The sequence below is a fragment of the Carcharhinus amblyrhynchos genome, chromosome 16 (genome assembly GCF_965287045.1).
Source record: "Carcharhinus amblyrhynchos chromosome 16, sCarAmb.v2.hapA, whole genome shotgun sequence".
In the NCBI taxonomy this organism is placed as follows: Eukaryota; Metazoa; Chordata; class Chondrichthyes; order Carcharhiniformes; family Carcharhinidae; genus Carcharhinus; species Carcharhinus amblyrhynchos.
Window position 1 is genome coordinate 6,301,919 of NC_137339.1, and position 19,848 is coordinate 6,321,766.

A 19,848-nucleotide genomic window follows, 5' to 3' on the forward strand; every position below is an offset into this window, starting at 1 on the left:
AGGAGAGAGGTGGAGAGTTATACCAGGGAAGTTCCAGAGCTCAGAGCTTCAGAAACAATCTTTTGGTGCCAGGTACCATTCCAGAAATCCATTGCTTCATCTTTATTTCATCTTTATCTCTTTAAAGAATAAAATTGCCATTATAGAATTACATATAGTATTTTGACATCTTCAGGGCATCACCGGAGAGAGAACACACAGGCTCTGCCAGTAAATTTGAGTTTTCTGTGATTGCTGGCTACCAATGGGACTGGACACCATTTAAACAAAAGAAATAGGAGGCCATTTGGCCCATCAAGCCCACTCTGCCATTCAGTACTATCATAAGAACATAAGAAATAGGAGCAGGAGTAGGCCATCTAGCCCTTTGAGCCTGCCCCACCATTCAATAAGATCATGGCTGATCTGAAGTGGATGAGTTCCACTTTCCCACTTTCTCCCCATAACCCTTAATTCCCTTGTCTGTCAAAAACCTATCTACCTGTGTCTTAAATATATTTAGCGAGATAGCCTCCACCATTTCAACGGGCAGAGAATTCCAGAGACTCACCACCCTTTGAGTGAAGAAATTCCTCCTCAACTCCGTTCTAAACTGTGCCCCCCTTATCTTGATGCTGTGCCCTCTAGTCCTGCTGTCCTTTCTGAGCGGGAAGAATCTCTCTACCTCTATCTTATCCATCCCTTTCATTATCTTATACGTCTCTATAAGATCCCCCCTCATCCTTCTAAACTCCAACGAGTACAGACCCAGTCTATTCAGTCTCTCTTCATAGTCTAACCCACTCATCTCCAGTATCAGCCTAGTGAACCTCCTCTGCACTCCCTCCAAGGCCAAAATATCCTTGTGCAAGTGCGGCGACCAAAACTGCACACAGTACTCCAGCTGCGGTCTCACCAGTGCCCTGTATAGTTGCAGCAAGACCTCCCTGCTCTTATATTCTATCCCCCTCATGATAAAGGCTAGCATCCCATTTGCCTTCTTGATCACCTGCTGCACCTGCAGACTGGGTTTTTGTGACTCATGCACAAGGACCCCCAGATCCTCTGCACCGTAAAATGCTGCAGCTTTTCGCCCTTTAAATAGTAATCCCTCCTACTATTATTTCTGCTAAAGTGGATAACCTCACACTTGCTAACATTGTACTCCATCTGCCAGGTCCTCGCCCACTCGCTCAGCCTATCCAGATCCCTCTGCAGACTTTCCACACTCTCCGCACAATTTGCTTTTCCACTCATCTAAATGTCATCAGCAAGCCCCCTCGTCCAGATCATCTATATAAATGGTAAATAGCTGAGGCCCCAGCACCGATCCCTGCGGCACTCCACTAGTCACCAACCGCCAATCAGAATAGCACCCATTGATACCAACTCTCTGCCTCCTATTAGACAGTCAATCCTCTATCCACGCTAACACCTTACCCCCAACTCCATGCCCCCTAACCTTCTGAAGCAACCTTTTGTGCGGCTCTTCTACATCAAATCTAGTCCTGACCTATCGATCCTCATGTTCTGTCTTTCCCTTAGTGTACAAAACATAGCAGATAAAGAGGACACAGCTTAAGTTTTATTGAAGATAGTTTAATAGCCATTTAAGAATTGCATTTGTGTCTCTTATAGTTTTATTTTTTCATTTATGGGATGTGGTAGTTACTGGCTAAGCCAGCATTTATTGCCCATCCCTAATTGCCATTGAAAAGGTGACGGTGAGCTGCCTTCCTGAACCACTGCTGTCCCTGTGGTGTAGGTACAACCACAGTGCTGTTAGGGAACGAGTTTCAGGATTTTGTGTTCCCTTTGCTGATTTAATCACGCACTTGTCCATTAACCAAAACAAGTGACGACCCCAGGATATCTTAAAGCAGCTGACAGTTAATGAAGATTTCTCTAAAGTATTTGAGCAGAGTACAGTAATTGAGAACCTTACCAGCTGCGTGGTCACCGAGAGGACAGTGATCAGTTTCAGAGGGAATTGCAGTTGTGAAATAGCCATAAACTCTACACCCTGAGTTTGACTCCTACCTTTTCCCAGTTAGCTTTACATGGTAGCGGCTGCTGACTGCTCTCTGACGCAGTGCCCCTTGCCGCAGACCCGGCTACTTACTGCAGTGTGACCGGCTGTGCGGAGCTCCGAGCGGTGAATCCCTGGACATTGTACCAAGGATGAGTGTCCGGCTGCCTCTGGGCAGGATTCCTGTTGCCTCTCCCCAAACGCCGCTGCCCCTGTTGCTGCTGCTGCTCCAGTCTCCAAGGTCCCGGCACCTTGTCCCTGTTTACTTACACCTTCTCCCATCTGCTCAACACGCGGCTCGTTCTCACGCCCTCCCCTCCCCTGCGATCTGTCAACAAGGAAGCTAGCGAGAGAGACAAGGAACTTAATAAAGATACAGGTAAGACAAGGAACTTCGCAAAGACAGAGCTAGTGATAGAGACAAGAGACTTAGCAAAGATGCAGATAGAGACAATGGACTTAGCAAAGATGCAGATAGAGACAAGAGACTTAGCAAAGATACAGATAGAGACAATGGACTTAGCAAAGAGAGACTGGAGCAAAGAAATAGGGAACAACCACAGACTGGAAGTAATAAGCAACTTACGAAGTATATGTGTCCGAGATTGTAGTAGAGATGAGTGGACGTAACTTGAAAGCTGATAGTGATACCTTAAAGAAGAATATAATTTAGCTAAACCTCACAGGCTCAAACCTTAACCGGAAGTTGCCTGGAGGAATATTCTGGAAAGTTACCTTGTATTTTAAAAATGGACCATTTTTTCAATTGAAACGTAGGAAAAAGTCTGTCTTTAAAATTAACATTCTCGGAATGTTCACAGTGACATTTCTGACAGCACTGCTGACATTTATTGCCATTCCTAATTAACCTCTAAAATGTTAACTTCTTTGACCAAGTTTTCAATCATCCCCTTAATATGTCCACAAGTGACTCAGTTCCAAACTCTCTGTGGTAACACTGCAGCCAAGCAACCTGGAAGGTTTTACTGCATTATGTAAGTTATATAAGAGTGCATTAGTGTGAAAAGGTAGTGTTGAACCTCCTTACCATGCTGATTCATTTAAAATCGAACGGCTTGTAAGGCCTCTTTGGGCAGAGTACAAACAACTTTAAAGCATTTGTGGGTTAGATCATTTCTGGGTCCTGACCCCACTGTAGACTATGTAAAGATGGCAGGAACTCCTCTCTGAATGGTATCATAAGAACATAAGAAATAGGAGCAGGAGTAGGCCATCTAGCCCTTCGAGCCTGCCCCGCCATTCAATAAGATCATGGCTGATCTGAAGTGGATCAGTTCCACTTTCCCACTTTCTCCCCATAACCCTTAATTCCCTTGTCTGTCAAAAACCTATCTACCTGTATATTTAGCGAGGTAGCCTCCACCACTTCAACGGGCAGAGAATTCCAGAGACTCACCACCCTTTGAGTGAAGAAGTTCCTCCTCAACTCCGATCTAAACTGCGCCCCCCCCCTTATCTTGAGGCTGTGCCCTCTAGTCCTGCTGTCCTTTCTAAGCGGGAAGAATCTCTCTACCTCTACCCTATCCATCCCCTTCATTATCTTACATGTCTCTATAAGATCCCCCCTTATGCTTCTAAACAACAAGTACAGACCCAGTCTATTTAGTCTCTCTTCATTGTCCAACCCCCTCATCTCTGGTATCAGCCTAGCGGACCCCCTCTGCACTCCCTCCAAGGCCAAAATATCCTTCCGCAAGCGCAGCAACCAAATCTGCACACAGTACTCCAGCTGCGGCCTCACCAGCACCCTGTACAGTTGCAGCAAGACTTCCCTACTTTTATACTCTAACCCCCTCGCTATAAAGGCCAACATTCCATTCACCTTCTTGATCACCTGCAGACTGGGTTTTTGCGACTCATGCACAAGGACCCCCAGGTCCCTCTGCACCGTAGCATGCTGCAGCTTTTCGCCTTTTAAATAATAATCCCTCCTACTATTATTTCTGCCAAAATGGATAACCTCACACTTGCTAACATTATACTCCATCTGCCGGGTCCTCGCCCACTCGCTTAGCCTATCCAGATCCCTCTGCAGACTTTCCACACCCTCCACGCAATTTGCTTTTCCACTCATCTTTGTGTCATCAGCAAATTTCGTCACCCTACACTCAGCCCCCTCCTCCAGGTCATCTATATAAATGGTAAACAGCTGAGGCCCCAGCACCGATCCCTGCGACACTCCAGTAGTCACCAACCGCCAATCAGAATAGCACCCATTGATACCAACTCTCTGCTTCCTATTAGACAGTCAATCCTCTATCCATGCTGACACATTACCCCCAACTCTGTGCACCCTAACCTCCTGTAGCAACCTTTTATGAGGCACCTTATCAAACGCTTTTTGGAAACCTAAAAACACCACATCCACTGGTTCCCCTCTGTCTACCGCACTAGTCACATCTTCGTAGAAATCCAATAAATTTGTCAAACGCGACTTCCCCTTAACGAATCCATGCTGCGTCTGCTCTATCAAGCCATTCTTTTCTAGGTGCCTCGCTATTTCTTCTTTGATGACGGATTCAAGCATTTTACCAACTACAGGCGTTAAACTAACCGGCCTATAATTCCCTGCCTTTTGTCTGCTACCTTTGTTAAACAGCGGCGTAACATTAGCCGTTTTCCAATCTTTCAGCACTTCCCCGGAATCCAGCGAATTTTGGTAAATAATTACTGAGGCATCCACTATCACCTCTGCCATTTCTTTCAGAACCCTGGGATGCGTTCCATCCGGTCCTGGGGACTTGTCCACCTTCAGTCCCATTAGTCTATCAAGCACTACCTCTCCAGTGACAGTAATTGCATTCAGGCCCTCAACTCCTACCATCCTTCTATCTTTAAGATCCGGCAAACTATTCGTGTCCTCCTCCGTGAAGACCAAGGCAGAAAAAATGGCCTATTTGTGTTTTTTTGACAATCTGACAGCTTTAATGGTTACTGGTGACACCTCTCAGATTTATCAGATTTATTGAATTCAGTTTTGCACGTTGCAATGGCGGGGATCTGAACTCATAAGCTCAGGATTCCTGGTGCAATTTTGCTTAATTCACTTAGCTGGAAACTATCACCACAACAACAACCTGTATTTATATAGTACCTTTAATGCACGAAAACCTCCCAAGATGCCTTTTAGCAGGTATATCAAAAACTATACGACACACAAACACAGGAGCAGGCATAGGACAGGTGACCGGAAGCTTGGTAAAAGAGTTAGGTTTTAGGGGATGTCTTAAAGGAAATTAGGGAAATAGGGGATTTCCAAGCTCAGAATCTTGGAAACTGAAGGTACAGCCACCAGTGATGAAGTGATTAAAATTGGGAATGCTCAAGAGGTCAGAATTATGGGAATGTAGAGTTCTCAGCGGGCTAGGGGATGGAGGAGGCTGCAGAGTTTGGGAGGGTGTGGGGTCATAAGAGGTTTAAACAGGAAGATGTGAATTTAAAAAATTGTGACATTGCCAGGTCAGAAGCCAGTGTAGGTAAATGAGTTCACGGGGTGATGGGTGAATCAGATTTTGTGCGAGGTCGGATAGAGGCAACAGAGCTGCAGATGAATTCAAGTCCCTGCACCCTGGTGATTACATTCCCAGTGGATGGCATTGTTCCTGTGACTAAATGTACAACATGCTGGAGTAAGAGGGCTCAAAGGGTAAATATTGTTTAACAGTTGATCTTAATAATGCTTAATTCTCAATAAATCGAAGTGATTTTCACAATGAAAAAGTAATTTATATGATACAGTTAACTTCAGTGAAGAGAGAATTCAGTAATCAAAAAGCCATTGAATCAGATAATTTAAATTAAGCAACTCTAAATGAAGTGTAGGCGAGATAGGAATTTGGTGGTTGCTGCGTAACAGTATCAGCCTCACACAACCCAATGAATCAAGATACTAACTAATGTAAACATGCTGCTCAAGATGGATAATTACCATGAGTACGCTTGTACTGACTGTGCTCATAACCTCAGAGGAGGAGGAGGCACTTTAGCCCATGACCGGCATGGTGGCACTGCTATCTCACAGCGCTAGGGACCTGGGTTTAATTCCTGGCTTGGGTGACTGTGTGGAGTTTGTACATTTTTCCCTTGTCTGCATAGGTTTGTTCCAGTTTCTTCCATCTAATTTTAAGTCTCGTTCAGGATTCTACCACCAGGTAGTAGAGACAGTGACTTAGTGGTAACGGGGTCCAAAAACCCAGCTATTATTGTGAAATTTAATTAGTGTCAAGTAATTTTATATTCAATTAATAACTCTGGAACTGACATACTCAGTAATGGTGACCATGAAACTGTCAGCAGTTGTTGTAAAATTTCCATCTGGCTGAGGTTCGCTAACTGCCTGTTTTAGGGGAGGAAATCTGCCAGCCTTACCCAGTCTGACCTACAAGTGGCTCCAGACTCCCTTAACTGCACTATGAAAAGGCCTAGCAAACCACTGGATTCGAGGGAGATGGGCAACAAATACTGGCCTTGTCTGCAATGTCCACGTCCCAAGAAAGAATAAAGGAAAAAAGATAAAATAGTTTCTCCCCAACCTAGAATTGTAGACCAGCTGGCATACGTCAGCTCTCTTTCAGGCAGTTACTAACAACCCCAGCTTTTCATTCTTTTTCTCCTTCCAGTATTGATCCAGTTCCCTTCTGAAGCCTTCTTATATTGATAATAATAAATCAAATCAAATCAAAATCTCTTATCATTCAGCCTACCCATATTCTTCTGCCACTTGAATCTCATGTTGACATCAATCTCAAAATACCAGATCTGGAAGCAGTATCTCTTTAAATGTACTCAACTACCAATGAGTGCCACCCCACCCACCTTTATTTATACAATTATCATCTAATTCCTTCATATTCATGAGTTGCCGAACCCGCCACCGAGAACTCAACAAGGGGGAAGCGACTTTGGTGGAATTGGAAGAGCATGCGAATGGGAAGGGCTGGGAAATCCTGTCCAATTTGTACATTCTGGGTGCTACTGAGGATTTTATTTTTCCCAGAATGTACAAATTAGACAGGATTTCCCAGCCCTTCCCGCCAGCGGGATCTTCCGATCCCACCAATGTCACTTTCCCTGTGGCGGGTTCAGCAAGTTATGAAAAACGTCATAGGGCGCGATCTTACCGGCCATTCATGCTATGCTCCCGCTGCAGCGAGGTTGGAGAATTTGGCCAAATCTCTGTTCATTGCAGCGAGATGGGAGAATCTCACTGGTGTGAATGGCCATTACATTCCGGCCTTAGACTTTGGCGGGACCAGAATATCCCACCAGTGGCTTGCTGCAACAGTCATGGAAAGCCCACCACAGGAGCCGGGGCGGGGGAGTTGGGGGGGGGGGTTGGGGGTGGAGAGGCCAAGAGTGGTGGAGAGAGAATCCGGCTGCGGCTTCCACTGAAGCCAAACTAGAGTTTGATAAAGATTCAGCAGAGCTCTCTTGCTTCTGTCTCAATTCCTGTAATCAATTTAAAGATCTCAATCTTCAATATATCCCTTAAGTTTCCATATTCAGGTCCAGCACCTAAATGATCAATATATACACATTAATAGTGCTTTTCCAAGAGGATTAATTATATAAACATTAGATCTGGTGAGAGAAAGGTTAAAGTGCTCCCTCCATTATGTATTGTCTATCCTATAACACTTTGGCTTAAGGGTTAATTCGGCGCACTGTAGTGCAACATGCCTCTGGTGACATTTGAAACGTATCTGTTAAAGTTAGAGTACACAGCAGAGAAAACAAGCTGATAGTGGGCAGAGCGGGAGACAACAAGAGTCCTCTTTGTGTGCAGAACTTCTGTCCTGGGTTTTAGAGCTTGTGCAGGAAGCCTAACATAAGGGTTAGATTATTTTGTACATGCTTGTAGAGCTATACAAAAGTCCTTCAATAATTTTTTATCACTGCTTGGAACTGGCCAGACTGGAAAACCATGACACTTAACAATGGGAGCAGCGGCGTTTGGGGAGAGGCAGCAGGGATCCTGCCCAGAGTCTGGCATCCCGGAGACATGTTAGAAATTATAATGCCTTTTATAACCACAGGATGTCCTGAACCACTTTACAACCAATGACATACTTTCTGAAGTATAGTGGCTATTAGAATGTGGCAGGTTATTTATGCATAGCAATATCCCACAAATAGCAACATAATAATAATGAGCAGATAATCTGCTGTAGACCTTAGTTGATGGATACATTTTGGCAAGCATGACGAGAGAACTCCCCTGCCCCTCTCCAGGTAGTGCCATGGGATCTCTCATTGCCACATCTCACTGAAAAAATGCCATCTCCCCAGTTTAGCACTCCCTCAGTATGACACTGGAGTGTCAGCCTTGATTTTGTGTTCAACTCTGAGTCTGAAGTGCGGTTTCCCCCAACAGCCATCGGATTCAAAGGCAGGATTTCTATTCACTCCACCATGGCCGTCCTGTAACTTAATAACACGCAGATAGAGATGGGATATAGGTGGCATGGTGGCTAACACTGCTGCCTCACAGCACCAGGACCCGGGTTCAGTTCTGGCCTTGGGTGGTTGTCTGTGTGGAGTTTGCACATTCTCCCCTTGTCTGTGTGGGTTTCCTCCGGGTACTTTGTTTTCTTCCCACAGTCCAAAGATTTGCAGATTAGGTGGATTGGCCATGTTAAATTGTCCCTTAGTGTCCAAAGATGTGTAAATTAAATGTATTAGCCATGATAAATGTGCGGGTTTATGGGGATAAGGCAGGGGGAGACGGCATGGGTAAGATACTCTGTCAGAGAATTGGTACAGGACCGAAAGGCCTGATTCAATGATTCTATGGTAGCAGCGGCAGCATTCCCAGGAAGGGAAACAGAGCCATGGATCTATGGAGAGGTCCCAGTGAGAGCAAATTCACCTTCTCTTCCACCTTCTACACACTGCAATGGATTTTGTGGATATTTATGACATTTGGAGCCATCTCTTTAGGTGGGCATCTGTCCCAACGTCACCTTACCACTCTCCTCCTCCCCCCACACCTTCCCCCCCGCCCCCCGCACCTTTTGATAATACCCCCTCGCTACTGTAATTGTAGCGGATTTGCCTGACTTCCAGTGACAAGCTCCTTTCGTCAACACCAGCTCCACCTACATGACACAGGAAGGTCGGGTTGTACACAGGGCAGACTTGAGACAATTGGCTGGCCTCCTACACCAGACCAACCTCGAAGAGCGAAATGACCCCAGGAAATCCAGTGTTAAATATTACAAATGGAAGCAACTTACGTTTCAAACATGTTACACATTGGTTAATAAGTAACAAGGAAAGGCAACAGGTTTACTGGGAGTCTTTGCAAAGTGATAATTTCATTGAATAGTTTCTAATTGCCATCTGGAATCTGAATAAGATAACAGCTTACAGGGATTCCATATGTCCACCATTCTCTAGAAAAAGGGGTGACGTGAGTTGAGTTCTTTAGCCTCTGGGTCTTCTATAACCTGCTGAAACAAACAGCCTGCATAAACACAATCCATGACAGAGAACTGGGAATACTGAGGGCGTGAAACTCCAGGGCAGCACCATGTTCTGGTCTTATGATGATAATGGGTATCTTATCAGCACCTTCCGTTGCGAGGCAAAACACTGTGATTATCAAATGGTGCAAGACACCGATAATGTAGATGTGAGCAGAATATTTAACTTAGACAGAGAGCACAGGTCCAGATAATTGAATAAAAAATTAACAATTTTTCAGGACACTTGGCATTAAGAGATCTCATGCTGTTCATAGATTTGTGTGTCCAGCCAAATAATTTATTGAAGTTAGTTTCTCAGGATATCCCAAAATATTTTACAATCTCTGAAAGCTTTTGATATGTGATTGCAGGGGCCTCTCAGCCCCTGGACTCATCGCAGTGTTGATCCAAATGTGGAGAAAAGAGCTGAACGCCAGTGTTTTCTGATGATATTGCCGAGGGGCAGCATGTAGATGAGAAAGAAAACAGGAGCCAAAAACGATCCTTGGGGAACACCAGAGATATCAGTGCAGGACTGGGAAGAAAAACATTGCAAGAGCTGCTGGGGTTACAGTTGGATAGATGTGCATAATGTTCCCATAGACACATTATGGGAAGATGGTGAGGTCCAATCAGTCCTTAAATATCTGCTCTTAGAGCCCATTCCTAAACTCTATGTACACTCAGATTCACACAGGCTGGTTAGCACTACTGCCTCACAGCGCCAGGGACCTGGGTTCGATTCCCAGCTTGGGTGACTGTGTGGAGTCTGCACATTCTCCCCGTGTCTGTGGGGGTTTCCTCTGGTGCTCTGGTTTCCTCCCACAGTCCAAAGACGTGTTGATTAGGTGCATTGGCCATGCTAAATTCTCCCTCAGTGTGACCGAACAGGCGCCAGAGTGTGGCGACTAGGGGATTTTTGGAACAACATCATTGCAGTGTTAATGTAAACCTACATGTGACACTAATAAAAAATAAATTTAAAAAGTTGCTTTAAGCTTCAGACTGAAAATGAGCACATGCCGAAAGCAAGTCATGTGTTCTCACAGCATCAAACACGTTGGTGCAACCTCCTGTGTTTGTGGAATCTTGCTGTGCAATCAGCTCACCCTTTTAAATCTGGCTTTGCTGTGATCCCACCAATCAAAACGCAGCATTGGCAAAAGTCCAGCAAGAATTAAAAAGGAAGCATTAAAGTCATTCAGTATTTAGATCTTTGATTCAATTAACAACATGAGACTTGTGAAAGAGATAGCAGGAAGATTACTCAGCCATTGAACTGTGTGCTGGATGTAGATGGCAAAGTTAAAGGACGACTGCTCCTATGATACAATCAAAGATTGTTAGCCAAATAAACAAACGGATGAAATATTGGGAACAACCTTGAGCCCACTCCCACCATCTGTGAGGTGCCGGCGGGGGTTCAAGATCCGGAATTCACAGATCTCGCTGATAAGATCGTGATGTTGTATCTTCCCCAGCTGTTGCCGGCGATGTCAGCAGAGGCAGACCCAAAACGGGACTGGCATCTATGACACTGGGGACTTCAGGAGGAGGCCGAGGTGGATCGTCCACTTAGCACTTCTGGCTGAAGATGGTTGCAGAGTTCCAGCCTTATTTTTTGTACTATTGAGTTGGGCTCCCTCATCACTAAGTTTGGGGATATTTATGGTGGCTCCTTCTCTGGCCAGTTTTTTAACTGTCCTTAATCTATCACAACAAGACGTAGCAGGACTACAGAGCTTTGACCAGATTCGTTGGTTTTGGGATTACTCAGCTCTGTTTATTGCAAGGTGCTTCAGAATATTGCATCTTTATGTTGTAGCTTCACCAGGTTAACACCTCATTTTTACGTTTGCCTGGTGCTGCTCCCGGCATGCCCGCCTGCTTGGTGGTAATGGTAGAGTGGGGGATGTGCTGGCCCATGAGGTTACAGGTTGTGCTCAAGTACAATTCTGCTGCTGCTGATGGTCCATGGCACCTAATGGATGGCCAGTTTTGAGCCACAAAATTTGTTGTGAAACTATTCCATTTGGTCCAATGGTAGTGCCACACCACACAATGGACAGTATCCTAACTCAGCAGGAGAGGTTCCCATCAGAACTTCAATCTTCCTGAACAACTCTTGTGGAGTTGACGTGTCGGGACTCCTATGTAGATCCGACATGTTGGATCATAAGTCTGGTGTCTAACAATTCAGAAGTTCTGGGCCATTTGCTTCATACAGCATAGGGCAACTTTCTACCCCACTAGTTTCAACAGAATCACAGGTCCTACAATTCAAAAACCATGGCTTAAACTGAGGATAGTGTGGCAGCAGGATTTAACCACTTTACACATGGGTGGGGAGAGGGGGCTGCTGGGGGAGTGGTGTATGGAATGGACCATCCAAAGTGTCAGTGGTGAGGCAGGTGGGGGGAGTGGGTGGAGATGGCCATTTGCTTTCTGATTGAGGCAACACAAGGATGAATGTGTTAGGCAACCAGTGGGGGGTGGGGCAGTTAGAGGCAGAAGATCTGATGATTCCTTGAGGGATATGTCCAACCACAGTTGGCGATTAAGTTCCACGTTGCGGATCTTCATCTGAGCATCTCAGTGTAATATTTTACAAAGTGTAAACTGGATGCCAACAGTTCACTGAGGTCACTCTGCTTTTACGTACTTAATGTACAAAACAAGAGCAAAATCTTTTAGCGATACAGCTTGGCAGGGTACCTGTATCATTTCAAAGGAAGTCTGGACTGCATTAATCCATTTCAAAGTCTACAGATTAAATCACAACACAAATCTCCTCTTAATCTTTGGCATCAGTTAGCACTGATTTGGCAGATCTTCTCAGGAAAGTAACAGGATTAAACCGTGTGAAGAAAGGAAATGCCACATGAGAGGTTTGCCTTTGATTGTTGAGAAGTGCCGGCGAAGTTTCATCTTAATCAACACGTAATGAATAAACTATCACAATAGGCTGACTGTAGACTGAACTAATGTTTCTGCCTCCAGTCTGGAGATTAACCATTGCAAAATATCAACATTCCAGACTCTGCATAGATTGATAGTCTCTGTCTGCCCAAAACAAAATGTTAAATCCATTTAGATTAGTCAACACAATACATTATGGATACAAAATCGCAGCAATAATATTCAGCGTGTACGGACACCTAGCCGATCTCCTATTTCTGTAAATTTAAGCTCATCCAGAGGTTCTTAACTCACACCCAGGACCCCTCACTCGTCACCCATTGACCCGCAATGGCCCCTGGTGCAGCAATGCCTCGATTTTAAAATCCTTATTTTCAAATCCCTCGATGATCTCGCTTCCTCCCTATCTCTGTAACCTCTTCCTCCAGCCCTGCACCCCCCCAAGATCTTTCAAAGTATCAACAGATTCATGATGGGATGAATGATCATCTTCTGTGCTTTACTATTCTGAGTCATCTTTCCTGTACACTCAGTACTTCCTACTTTCTAAGTTATGCTACAGAGCTAGTAATCTAAAGAATGTGGCTGGAATTCTCTGGCCATTCATACTGTCAGGATTCTCTGGTCCCGCTGCAGTGATCGGAGATTTGGCTGAGTGACAAATTCTCCGTTCTCACTTGCAGTGGCACCAATAGTGAACGGCTGGAAAATTCTGGCCTGTGAGTTTGAAGTCCACTGTGGCATTTGAGAATTTGAATTTAATTGACTGTTAACTATCCTCAGATGGAACCTAGCCAGCAGTTTTACCAAAATCATTACAAAGAATAACTTCATCCCCGCGGACTCACAATGATGCAAGAAATCTTACTTTCTCAGCAGCTAATCAAGGGATGGGCCTTGCCAGCAATGTCCACCTTCCAAGAATTAGATGAATAAAGATTGGATTGGATCAGCTGTTGTTGGTAAACCTGTCTATTCCCTCATCGTCATCACCACATGCTGTTCTTTTCACGTCTCTTTATCTTGTCCTACCATTAACGTCTCCAGAGAGTAAGAAACGTCAGAAGCAGTAGCAGGAATGATAGACGCTGCCTCAGGGTTTGTATTGCTAAATGTTCTTCCTTTTCTCATTTCAGGACCAGTGTCTCTGTTTCTCAGTCAATCACACTCTTCAGTTTGAAAGATGAAGCTGCCTCTGGCTATTGGTTTGTTCCTGGTAATGGAAGTTCTCTTGATGGATGGGATTCACTCAGCTAGAATAAGACAAACGAAGATAAAGGACAGAATGATTGCAGGTAAGGCAAAACATTGAGAGAAATAAAACATGGTGTGGATGAAGAATATGCTGCCAGAAACACTGGCAACTTCAATCAGATCAGTTTAGAAAGCCTGGTAGCTGGGACAGTCTGGCAGCTGTGAATTGTTGGGGTGCACTGGATGTGTCCATAAATGGCACCAGGGAAGAAAGAAATCCATATTCATCTCACTTAGCTGATTGCTGCTTTTCACTGAGAAAGGACAGACTTTAAATAACAAAATATGGGCATTGTGCCCACAGGCAAACTTTATAGCAGCTCATATTGGCATATGTCTGCATTTCATTGGCATTTTATTAGGACCTGCCCACCAGCCACTTTGCTCAGTACCTGGGCAAAAATTACAAAGGAAGATTGAGGAGGAAAGAGTGCGACTTCATACCTGTAATCAGCGAATCAGGGCAGAAGGAGGTCATTTGGCCCTTCACGTTTGCACCAACATCCCTCAGAGTATTTTACGCATGCTGTCTCCCCCTGTCCTATCCTGTAAACCCACACATTTACCATGGCCAATCTACCGAACTTGCACATCTTTGGACTGTGGGAGGAAAATGGAGCACCCAAAGGAAACTCATGCAGATATGGGGAGAACTTGCAAATTCTGCAGTCACACGAGGCTGGAATTGAACCTGGGTCCTTGGCGCTGTGAGGCAGCAGTGCTAACCACTGTGCCACCATGCCGCCCCACATTGTGGCTGGTGTGGATCTGGGATCTGCTCATGGTAGACATTTGCACACTGTGGATCAGACCTGCCTTTGAGGTGGAGATCTGAAGAAAAAAAACTACAATTGGTCAGCAACACTGTAAGGCCAGGGAGGGGGATTGGTTGTGGCTGTCACTCCTGTTCACTATCCAGTGATTCTGACCGGAAGTGACAAAGTTGGATATCAGGTTATCATTGATACAAAAGAAGCCAGCGGTTGGCAAAACTCTTGATTACCATAGGTAGGAACAATTTGCACCAATACAAATGATTGATTATTTGGATTTTGTCCCAGTGCATCCTATTTACCCAATCTATGATAAAAAGACATGCATTTATTTACAAAGCACCATACATGACTACAGGACATCCTAAAACAAAAAGTGTTCTACTTGAAATGATTGTCACCTGCGTCCTCTTCAACATGTCTTGTTTATCATTTCAGATAGAAAGTGTACGACAGGCCCCATCGATCTGCTGTTCATTATTGACAGTTCCAGGAGCGTCCGTCCATTCGAGTTTGAGCTGATGAGAAATTTTGTGATTGACATGATTAATTTCTTGAATGTGGGGCCCAATGCAGGCAGGGTGGCACTGCTCCAATATTCCAGCCAGATTCAGAACGTCTTCTCCTTCAAGACATTCCAGAAGAAAGCTGACATGATCAAGAGTATCAAAGAGATGATCCCCCTGGCCCAGGGAACAATGACAGGCTTAGCCATCCAGTATGCTATGAATGTCGCCTTCACTGAGCAGGAAGGTGTCCGTCCCCTGTCACAGAAGGTCCCAAGAGTTGCCATCATTGTAACAGACGGGAGGCCCCAGGACCGGGTCACTGAGGTGGCAGCGAGAGCTCGAGAGGCCGGTATCGAGATCTACGCTGTGGGAGTACAGAGGGCTGAGATGTCCTCCCTCAGAGCCATGGCCTCCTTACCTCATGAAGAACACGTCTTCCTTGTTGAGACCTTCGACCTGATTGATCAGTTTGCTAAGACCTTCCAGGACAAGTTATGTTGTAAGTGTTAAAATGAAATGATGAAAAGAGTGGTGTACTAATGCAGCATCAACCATTGACTGCTTCTCACTCACAGAGAGAAAGGTATCCACCAGCCAACTTATCGCATATTGCATTCAGTGGGAAATTGGGAGTTTATGTTATGTGTGCCCAATCCAGAGGAACAGTTGGCTAATCGCACTGCCTGGCTATTCCCTCACTGTTCTACAAATTGTCTCCTGTTAGATCCTCACGCAGTTCCTTTCAGAAAGCTAGAATTGAATCTACCTTCACAACACTCTTAGGCATTGCCTTCCAGATCCTAACCACTCACTGGGTGGAATATTCCCAGAAATTGGCAAAGGCTGGTAGTGCTCGGAAAAGTGGCATTGAAGCTGCCAACAGCAACAGTGTCTTTCTTCACCTTATAGTGCAGGATTTAGAACAAAAAAAATTCAGTTTAAGCTTATTTATTAGTGTCACATCAACACTGCAATGAAATTACTATGAAAATTCCCTAGTCACCACCCTCCGGCACCTGTTCGGGTACACTGAGGGAAAGTTTAGCATGGCCAATGCCTTTCAGACCATGGGAGGAAACTGAAACACCCGGAGGAAACCCAAGCAGAACAGGGAGAATGTGCAGACACTGCACAGACAGTGACCCAAGTCAAGAATCAAACCTGGATCCCTGGTGCTGTGAGGCAACGGTGCAAACCACTGTGCCATTGTTCTGCCCGTATATGGGCAGGTCCACTAAGGCTAGTGTTAAAAACAGCTCCTTTATGTTACTATTGCTTCTTTTGCCATTCATCTTAAATCACTGCCCTCTGGTTAACCCCAGCTATATATCAACTTACATATGATGCATTCTGTTCTGTCTGAGACCCCAAACCACCTATAAACTGGTGTATAATGCACTATGGCTTATGTAAGACCTGGAGTCATGTGTTACCTTACAAGGAACACATGTCCCTTCAAAAATTTCCTATTTACTGATCTTGCTATTGCCCTAAAACAAAGTAAGCAATTGAATTTTCATTTGCATATTTTTGCATCCAGCTGAAGATATGTGCGCTGTTCTAAATCATGGTTGTCAGCACATCTGTGTCACCACACCTGGATCCTACCACTGTGCGTGCCGTGAGGGCTATGTGCTGAACTCAGACAAGAAGACATGCACAGGTAAAGCTGGGGGACCTTGGTGGGGAAAAGGGTGAGGGAGCATATTTTCTATACAAAGGTTGTGGCTGATTATAAGTTGCTTTTTGCAATGTTAACGAGCTGGTTCCTAGTAACACCAACTAAGATTTGAAAGCATTCCAAGTATCCACACCACACTGAGACAGCCTCAACTGAGTTAAGCTATTCTTGTAGCCAGACAGCCTAACAGTCTGTTAACAAAGCTAATCTTCTCTGCAGGGTTTGAGTCTGGACTGTGCTCACAGGCTAGTCAAGGGAAGAATTGCAAGTTCTCTGATGGTTTCACATTGGAGTTTTGATGTGGATTTTGTGTCCCATTCCCTTCAAGACTAATTGTTAACATTGACGTTTTATTATTATCTTTAACACACACTGTTCACTGGAATGGAAGAAGAGAGAACTTTTCTCTCTATTCTTTCCATCTTAATGAAATTAGTATATTGCAACATCAATAAGTTGTGTGTTGGCAATAAAACAAAGAGAACAAAGTGTGCTATGTGCTATAACCCTATCTGCTTTTGGATATACGACATGTTGTAGTCATATTCAGGGAGACAATCTGTGTCTTCTCTGTGTAGCAGTGTGCACATTCTCTTGATATCTAGCACTTGACAGTAATGTCATTCTGAATGCCTATAAACTCCCACCTAGTTGTCTCAATATATTAAGATCTCCTGAGCCGTTGTCAGGTGTTTTTCTTTGAAATTTAATTTGGTTTTCAAACAAGGAACTGGGGTACGGTTGTTTCACAAAGTGTTAAAACAGGAATGTGGGAGGCAGCTGATGCACTCCTTTCACTTCTAGGGATCTAAGTTTCAACAGCATCCAGAAACCTAGTTATTACAACACATTATTCAGACTAATCCATCAGTTTAAATAAATCCTGGCTGAGCCAGCAACACCCACATCCCATAAATAAATAAAAAGAAAATTGGCAGAAAATTGGCATTCCCACATAGGACAAACTCAGGGGTGCAGAAATTAAGTTTAAAGTTTTATTTATTCATGTCATAAGTAGCTTTAGATTAACACTGCAATGAAATTATGATGAAAATGCCCTAGTCGCCACACTCCAGCGCCTGTTTGGGTACACTGAGGGGAATTTAGTGTGGGCAGTGCACCTAACCAGCACATCTTTCAGACTGTGGGAGGAAACCCGAGCACCCGGAGGAAACCCACACAGAAGGGGGAGAACACGCAGACAGTGCACAGTGACCCAAGCTGGGAATCAAACCCAAATCCCTGGCACTGTGAGGCGGCAATGCTAACTACTATGCCACTGTGCTACCCTAACTGATGAAAGCCCTATCCCTGAGTGGTTTCGAACAATCAACCTTTCGATTAACAACCAACAAGCTCAGCAGTTGCACCACAGAGACTGAGACAGGTGTCTGATTGTAGAAATTCCAGTGATTTGCATTTATATAGTGCCTTTCATGAACACTCCCGTGTAGTCCTTGTAGTCAATGAAGTATTTTTGAAGTGCACTCACTTTTGTGATGTAGAAACACAGCAACCAATTTGTGGAGAGCAAGCAGCGATGTGACAATCAGCTGATAAACTGCAGTCATTGAGGGTCAAATATTGATCCCCAGGCAGGTCACCATTGCTTTGGAATGATGCTGGGGATCTTTCGAATTTGCCCCAACATGTAGACGTGCTTTGGTTTAAGGTCTCATCCAAAGGAGATCATCTTTAACAGTGCAGCACTCCTTCAATACTGCACTGGAATGCCATGCTCCAATCACCTGCCAGCTTTCAACCCCTAAGGTTCATCCATCCATGGAAAGGTGGCTGGGATGAGGTAGAGGCATCCCTAGCCTTCTCTGCTCTAAGGAAAACAACGTAAAAAGTCTGACAACACCAGGTTTTAGTCCAACCTATTTATTTGATAATATACTCACAAGCTTTCGGGGTTAGTCCCTTCGTCAGGTGAATGGAGAGTTCTGGCCTCAGACAGAGCATATAAAGCACAGACAGTTTAGAGATTACTGATTAGAATGTCTGTTGTTTAAACTGTCTGTGCTTTATATGCTCTGTCTGAGGCCAGAACTCTCCATTCACCTGACGAAGGGACTAACCCCGAAAGCTTGTGAGTATATTATCAAATAAATAGGTTGGACTAAAACCTGGTGTTGTCAGACTTTTTACTGTGTTTACGCCAGTCCAACGCCGGCATACCCACATCATGACTAAGGAAAACAACCCCAGCCTAACCATCCTCTCTTCATAACTGATTCACTCCATCTTCGGCATCCTGGTGAATCTCCTCTGTACCTTGTCTAGTGCAATCACATCCTTCCTATAGTGTGGCAACCAGAACTGCACATGGTACTCTAGCTGTGGCCTAACCAGCATTTTGTACAGCTCCATCATAACTATCCTGCTCTTATTAGCCTCAGCTAATAAAGTCAAGTATCCCGTATGCCATCTTAACTACCTTGTCTACCTGTCCTGCTGCCTTCAGAGTCCTATGGACATGCAGCTCAAGGTATCTCTGGTCCTCTGTACTTCTTAGTGTCCTTAGTGTCCTACCATTCATTGTAAATGCCCTTACCTTGTTAGGCCTCCCAAAATGCATCACCTCACACTTTCTAGAGTTCATTTCCATTTACCAATGTCCTGCCCATCTGACCAACCCGACTATATCATCCTGTAATCTAAAGCTTTGCTCCTCACTATTTACCACACCACTAATTTTCATGTCATCTGCAAACTTACTGATCGTACCTCCTACTTTCTAGATCATTGGTGTACACTACAAACAACAAGGGACTCAGCACCGACCCTTGCCACACACCATTGGATGCAGACTCCCAATCACTGAAGCAACCTTTGACCAACACCCTCTGCCTCCTGCCACTAGTCAATTTTGGATCCAATTTCCCTGGATTCTATGGGCTCTTATCTTCTTGACCTTGCGGAACCTTGTCAAAAGCCTTGCTAAAGTCCGTATAGACTACATCAACTGCAAGGATGGTAAGGTTTTGTAAAATGTCGCATGCCCATACAGGAAGGTGCTGTTTCAGAGGTTGGGTTGATGGGTTAAGCCTATTATTTGGACAGATGTTTAATCTACATCTGGCCCGTCAATGCTGCATGTTGATATCAGGTAGGAAATATGTTGATTTAAAGAAAATTCACTAAAGAGGGAAAAAAATGAAAAGAACATGTTGCTAAAGACTTGAAAATTCTTCTAACCTGTGAGTGTGTGTTT

The 19,848-nt window shown here is 44.5% G+C and overlaps 1 protein-coding gene across 1 annotated transcript in view; it reads left to right on the plus strand.

The window, feature by feature from the left end:
• The window catches only part of matn4 (matrilin 4), a 66,708-nt gene that overhangs the window by 23,257 nt on the left and 23,603 nt on the right, over window positions 1–19,848 (plus strand). Inside the window, exons 2-4 of the mRNA XM_080204614.1 lie at window positions 13,551–13,709; window positions 14,880–15,449; window positions 16,491–16,613. Of these exons, the coding sequence (XP_080060740.1) occupies window positions 13,598–13,709; window positions 14,880–15,449; window positions 16,491–16,613 (805 nt within the window). The 5' untranslated portion in view covers window positions 13,551–13,597. The remainder of the gene's footprint in view (window positions 1–13,550; window positions 13,710–14,879; window positions 15,450–16,490; window positions 16,614–19,848) is intronic.